This window comes from Neophocaena asiaeorientalis, unplaced genomic scaffold (assembly GCF_003031525.2).
Source record: "Neophocaena asiaeorientalis asiaeorientalis breed wild unplaced genomic scaffold, Neophocaena_asiaeorientalis_V1.1 scaffold104, whole genome shotgun sequence".
NCBI lineage: Eukaryota > Metazoa > Chordata > Mammalia > Artiodactyla > Phocoenidae > Neophocaena > Neophocaena asiaeorientalis.
Window position 1 is genome coordinate 397,149 of NW_020175679.1, and position 6,827 is coordinate 403,975.

At 45.7% G+C, this 6,827-nt stretch overlaps 1 protein-coding gene across 1 annotated transcript; it reads right to left on the minus strand.

Annotated features, from left to right (window-relative positions):
* Positions 1-337: 337 nt before the first annotated feature.
* Positions 338-768, minus strand: LOC112390893 (putative uncharacterized protein DDB_G0283467; the record flags this gene model as incomplete). The annotated part of the gene is made up of 2 exons (XM_024731976.1): positions 338-448; positions 658-768. Coding segments are annotated over 2 exons (222 nt in total), but the record flags the coding sequence as incomplete, so codon positions are not given.
* Positions 769-6,827: the final 6,059 nt, after the last annotated feature.

The window sequence follows — 6,827 nt, forward strand, 5'->3', positions numbered from 1 at the left end:
TGGAGGTGGAGGTGGGGGAGATGGAGGGGGATGTGGAGGTGGAGGTGGAGGTAGCGATGGAGGTGGAGGTGGTGATGGAGGTGAAGAAGATGGATGTGGAGGTGGAGATGGAGGTGGAGGTGTAGGTGGAGATGGATGTGCAGGTGGAGATGGAGGTGGAGGTGGAGATGGATGTAAAGTTGGAGGTGGAGTTGGAGATGGCAGTGTAAGTGGATGTAGAGGTGGTGACGGAGGTGGAGATGGAGGTGGAGCTGGAGATGGATGTAAAGTTGGAGGTGGAGTTGGAGATGGCAGTGTAAGTGGATGTAGAGGTGGTGATGGAGGAGGAGGTGGAGATTCATATGAAGGTGGAGGTGGAGGTCGAGGTGGAAGTGGAGGTGGAGGTGGAGATGGAGATGGAGGTGGAGTTGTAGATGGAGATGGAGGTAGATGTGGAGGTGGAGGTAGAGATTGAGGTGGAGTTGGAGGTGGTGGTTGAGGTGGAGTTTGAGGTGGACGTGGAGGTGGAGATGAGGGTGGAGATGGAGATGGTGATGGAGATGGATATAGAGGTGGAGATGGAGATTGATGTAGAGATGGAGGTGGAGGTGGAGTTGGAGATTGAGGTGGATGTTGAAGTGGAGTTGGAGGTGGAAGTGGAGGTGGATTTGGAGATGCAGATGGAGATGGAGGTGTAGATGGAGATGGAGGTGGAGGTGGAGGTGGAGTTGGACATGGAGATAGAGGTGGAGGTGGATGTGGAGATGGAGCTGGAGGTGGAGGTGGAGATGGAGATGAAGATGGAGGTGGATGTGGAGATGGAGGTGGAGGTGGAGGTGGATGTGGAGGTGGAGATGGAGGTGAAGGTGGAGGTGGAGGTGGAGTTGGACATGGAGGTGGAGTTGGACATGGAGATGGAGGTGGAGGTGGAGGTGGAGGTGGAGATGGAGGTGCAGGTTGATTTCGAGATTGAGATGGAGGTGTAGGTTGACAGCCCTGAGATCTCCTGGCTCCATCCTCCTGCTGCCTGAGACAGTGCCATGTGATATGCTTACACTGCAATTACTCAAGTACCTCGTTTCTTCCACAGAACACATCTAACAAATTTTGTGTTTTTACACAAGGGTCTATCTCCTTAAATTAGCCGCTTGATACTGAATCCCGGGGCGAGCCAAGGAAATGGAGGAATGGGACATGTCCTTCTCAGGATGTCTGTCCCCAGCGTTGGCTATGCACATATAACTGGGCTGCCCGCAGCCGTGTTGCTGTGAATCAGGGCTGAGCTCAGAGGAGCAGCTCAGAGACTCATCCAACACCCTGGCCAGCCAAGTGCTCAGAGGTGGTCTGATCACCATGCAGATGCCTGGCTGATAAGAAGCACAGGCAGGAGGAAAAAGTGGTCCACGCTTGGCTTGCTATCCCTGGGCAGAGCCAAGAGCAGGAACCCAGCTTGCAGCCAAAGGTTCTGGATCCCTTGGAGCAGAGCTCTCAGGGGACGGCAGCCCCCTCCTGCTGAGATTTGTTACAAGCATACTTCCAGAATGTCAGACCCATGAGGATAAGGCCATCACGGCTTAGTGGAAAGAGCACAAGGCCATGTTGAAGGTCAGAATGTTGTGAAATGGGAGGAGGGGTTAGGTTTGAGACTGAGGATCTTGAAGCAGCCACGTGACGAGTCAGATCAGCAAGTGGACGTGGCTGGGACACCAACACTAGATCCTGACCGTGGGGCGAATTGCAGAGAGCAGGACAGTGGAATTGCAGGAAAGGGTGCACTTAAGCCGGGCTGCACGAGAGGGCGGAGTCATCGTGAGGTGCCTGTGTCTGGGGATCCCTACACCTGGTGCAGGTCTTAAGGAGGAGTTGGGAAACTCATCTGCCAAGACTCATGCCCGAAACCATTATTCCTGAGATGGACACATGGCGTACAGACCAAAGGGGATGCTTAATGGGGTGGGGAAGCTGTGGTTTTGCTGTTTGCAATTAAAATTTCTTACTCGAAGCTTAAACATGGCTGCCTTGCCTGGGCTGGTGACTGTGCAGCCGCAGACATTGAGCAGGTGAGCTGGTCAGGTACCACGGTGGTCCATGCAGAGGGGCCTGAGGCACTTCAACAGGTAGACCCACCTCAAGCAGCGTGTGCATGGAGATGGAGTAGGGGGAAGACCAGGTCTCAGGGAAGTGAAGGATAACCCGCAGCCCCTGCCCTGCTGAACTCAAGCTGGAGTGGCTCCCATCTCTGGTTCTGGCCACCAGCTGAGTGGTCTGTGGGTGATGCCTTCACACAGACAGGGACCCTCAGGGCTCCCCAGCCTCCCTGGATGGGGTTCCAGGACTCTCACACAGTCCGCTTCCAGGTGGCTGGAGGTAGAAATGGGGCACTTCCCATTTTCCATGCAGATTCTTCAAATCTCCCCAGGGGATTAACGGGAAAGCAGCCATTTAAATATTTTTAGTTTATCTGCAACGGGTCCATAACGTCTTCAAGATCCAGTTGCATATCTATTACTTCCAAAAAGATGTAACATTGATTTTCTAAAAACTGCTTCAGTTTATTTTGTTCTTTAACTCCAATATTTTTTTTTTTTCAGGTCACTCAATCTTGTATTAGTTCACATGCCAGGTATTCTATGAGATCAATTCAACATCATAAAGACAGAAAATACTTCCATACTCCAATTGTATTCTTCTTCAAGAAAAGAGCTTCTTATTCCAGTCGGATCATGGGCGGTGATTATAGTAAGTGTGACTATTTCACTGAGGTATACTTCATAGGTAATGGCGATAATTCAAGCAATGGTTTATTCCACATCAAATAAAAGGGAAATTGTTCTTCTTTCTCCTATTGGGGTTTGCTTTGGAAACAACAGTAATAGCCATTTATTGTATGATGTCATTCATAAATCATAATACTGGTGATTTTACATCAATATTTTAAAACTAAATTGCATCGCATAGGTTTTAGGAAATATTTTTGCTTCTGAAACCGTAATTATTTAAAAATTCAATCACCACCCCAAATCCATGAGCTCTCATACAGATGTATTATTTTTCCCTGATTTTACTTCTTCTCTGTACGTCACTCCTACGATGGGAGCCACGTCCAACACCGTTTAGCGTTTCTTGTCTCACGGTTGACACTATAGCGTCATCAAAATCATATTCATAAAAAAGTGATGATTAAACATCTTTCTGTACAAGTGTTACATAATGTTGCAGATCTATTACTAAGAAGGCCTCTTTCCTGTGACCAAAGAGAATAACCTAATTTGAACTAGAGGAAGGGAACAGAATCGTTAAACAATCCTTTGCATTTTAAGCAACACTTAATTAGAAACACACTTTAACCACCAAAATGATAAAAATCCAAGAGATTAAAATTTGAGTGTCAATTACCATAAAATTCATCATTGTAATTCTTATTAAAACTCAGTGTTTAGATAGGTAATGATTTTATAATATGCCAATTTACATAAGGAGCCCAGAGATGGCTTATTATTTCGATTCCGCACAATTACAATTCTAGCTCCATACATCAGAGCTCTTAGCAATGTAAAATCACTGCGCTAATTAATAAGCCATTTCCTGACTGCAGCTAGTTATGGTGGTCCTGCAGCTGACCTCACGGAAGACAAGCCATCTCTGAAGTGCCTGTGTGTAGCTACAAACATAATGATGTGCCAGGAGGGAATCATTAAAAATAATTTACACAAGCCTTCATTTACAAGATCTTTTGATAGCACGCTTCCCCCGGAGTTTAGATCCACGGTGCAACCCCTACCATTTGGAAAGTGCCAAGCAGGGGAGTGAAGGAGGGGGACCTAAGTGGTTAATTAAGAGCCATTCGGACGCCACGAGAGCCTCCTGAAAAATCCCTCTGATGTCTGCTGTGTCAAATGTCTCTCACAGGCAAAGCCACAAGAGGCAGCAGCCATCACAGGCTAATTACGGGGGACGAGCAGCAGCTGCGAGTGGACGTCTCGGTGAGCACCCAAGCTTGAGATTGAGCAAAGCAGCCTTTTGTGTGGCTGGACCGGAGCGCGAGCCCGGTGAGCTGAACTGAGCTGAGCTGTGCTGAGCGGGGGATAATCGTGAACGATCGACTCTCCAGAAAGACAACGGCCAAGTGTGGTGACAATGCTTCCTCTCAACCTCCAGAATTTCCCCCTAATTTCCTAAGAAAATAAGTGAGGGGAAGTCATTCTTCAGAACCGGGAATTCTTTAGATTCATTCTTAAGGAAATCAAGTGGCCCCAACAACAAGTAATTAACAAAAGCCATTGAGAACATCAGAGGCATAGCCTTGGTGATGTATGTGCCCGCACGCACACACACACACACACACACACACACACACACACACACGGCACAGCGGAACAAAACAAAACAGAAAATAAAGTTCTAAAGACCTTGAGTCAGGCAAACTATGCATCGGTTAATGTATTCAACATGAAATAATTGCATAGGACCGCTGTGATGCGATATTGTACAAGAGACAGGACCCTGTTAGCAAAACTCACCAAGGGACGGTCTCAGAAAACAATGAAGGGGAAATTAGCACTCTCTCCATAAAAAGGAGAAACTGGTTATTAAGAAGCACAAAGATGCTGGCAGGGGCATCAGACTAGTTAGAATAAAGAGGCTCACACCTCGGGAGGGATCAGTAATAGGTGATAGGATCCTATAGTCAGTGTCTGACCGGACAAGTTGTACTAATACATAAATCACTAAACGTCTTCATCCTTTGCTTTAATCTATTTACCCACATATGGACGAGAGATTTGAAAAGCACTCACCCCTAAAGGACTTTGTCCAGAAATTGATAAATGCTTTCGTCTGATGCAGGAGGGTTGTATGGAGCCAATGTGTGGGTTTGGACAAAAGGCCAACCAATAACCACGAGGTCCATGTAGACAGCGGACTTTAGTCTACATGACCCTGTTTCAGAAGCAACGTTGTCAGGATCAGGGAAACCTAGGCCTCTGGAGGCTTTTAGGGTAAGGAAAAAGAGAGCACGTTGTAATAGTCTTTAAATAACGTGTGTGGATTTCCCATGCTAAACTCTAAAAGAGGTCTGTCTTGAAAATGCTGATAGCTTTATGTATGTCATTAACTGTTGTGAAGTTTGTGCAAAGACAAGCTTGGGTATTTAACTGAAGAACTTTTATTGTAATCCCTGTCTTTTAACACTGGCTTTTGCCGTGGAGAAGAGATTCAGCTGTAAAGCGTGCTTTGAAGTTCAGGTAGTCAACTCCAAGACAAAAGGAAACTAGACACAAATCAACCCATAGCACGGGTGTAATTAATGCCCCCTTCCACTTCAGGAAGACTTTGCAGGTAGACCCTTTGTTCCTCTGAAGGCCCTGCTGAGGTGCAGTAGACACGGGTTTATTTGATCAATTAATTTGTATATTCATCCTTTGAGATAATTGTCAGGTAGCCGCTCGCCTACCTGAAGAATTTTTGGGGTATAGTAATCCACTTGTGTTTGGTATCGATTTTGTAATAAAAAGTGGAGGAATAAGAAATGAAGACATTGAGAGATGCTCTCAATTCCGTACCACCTGCCATCCGACATGGAGGATGCCTGGGGAAACACTGCTGAAAGAGACAGTCTTAACTTATGCTGTTCAAGAGTTAAAACAACCTGCCATCCCTCCTGACCTCCCGCACGTGGTTCCTAACTCAGGAGAACAAAAAGGTGCATCCCTCTTAAAGGTAGGTTATGTAAGGCAAACGCCTAGTAAGTGTGGATGAGAATGAATGTTACTTTACGTGTGTGAATGGCTTGCTCAATCCAGTGAAAGAAGTAAATAGAAAGGATTCACCCAGAACCACAAAGAAATGTAAACCAAAGCCAAAAAATTGGAAATTTATGGCAGCTCATATAAATAATTTTAATTAAGGTAATTCCCAAACCAATGGAACCCCTAAGCCATGCATCTTCTGAGAAAAATAGGTTCACACTTTTAAAAAATTACATACCGTTTTGCTCCAAAAAGCAAATGAAATATTCAACACATTAAGGTTTCTGTCATAATCCTAGACATCGGGCCTTCATGCCTGAGGTTAAAATTGTATTTGCCAGTCATCTGGTCTACAGTATCCAATGACTCTTACAGGCCAACTCGCCATTAGATTTACCCAGATACTTTGATATTCTTGACAGGTGTTCATAGGCTCACATTGCAATGTATTTTCCTCACATTGAAAAGTAAATCATTGCATATGCATATGAAATCAATCTATGAAATTTCGAGAAAACTCAGTGATAGTGGTGAGTCTTCATTTGTTGATGGTTTTATGGATTTGGTTGGAAAAGTTCAGTTCAACACTTACCCATGTATTTTGAGCAATGATGGGCCATGAAGTCTGCTTCTATGTCATCAAAATAGAGAAGATGTGCTGAAAACCGTGTTGAGGTCAGTAGTTTTCATTCAGGAGTTTATTTATGGAGCCCAGTAGGGAAATACAGTCTGGATTCATCGGGGAGATGAACAAGGCATCCTCCCTTCTGGGGACAGAGGGGAGAACAGCCCCAGAGGAGGACCCTCCCCGAGAGAAACTTTTCCAGATAAAGAAAATGCATGAAACCCTCCCTTACATAGGCCAGCCAATCTCTCACTGCACGGTTCTCTCTCACACAAAGGAGGGGCGCTGGATGTGTTTAAACTATTTTATTGGCATTTCCAAACAAGTCCATGCTGAACTGCATGTTTTTTTTCAAAAGCTGAGGTTTTGGTTTTTTTTAGAAAAGATTTTTCCCCATGAAGCAGCCCCATGCCTATTCTCGGGCCTTCCCCAGAGATGGTCTTCCCCTGGGGGCAGTGTGGGACCAGCTTCTCTGA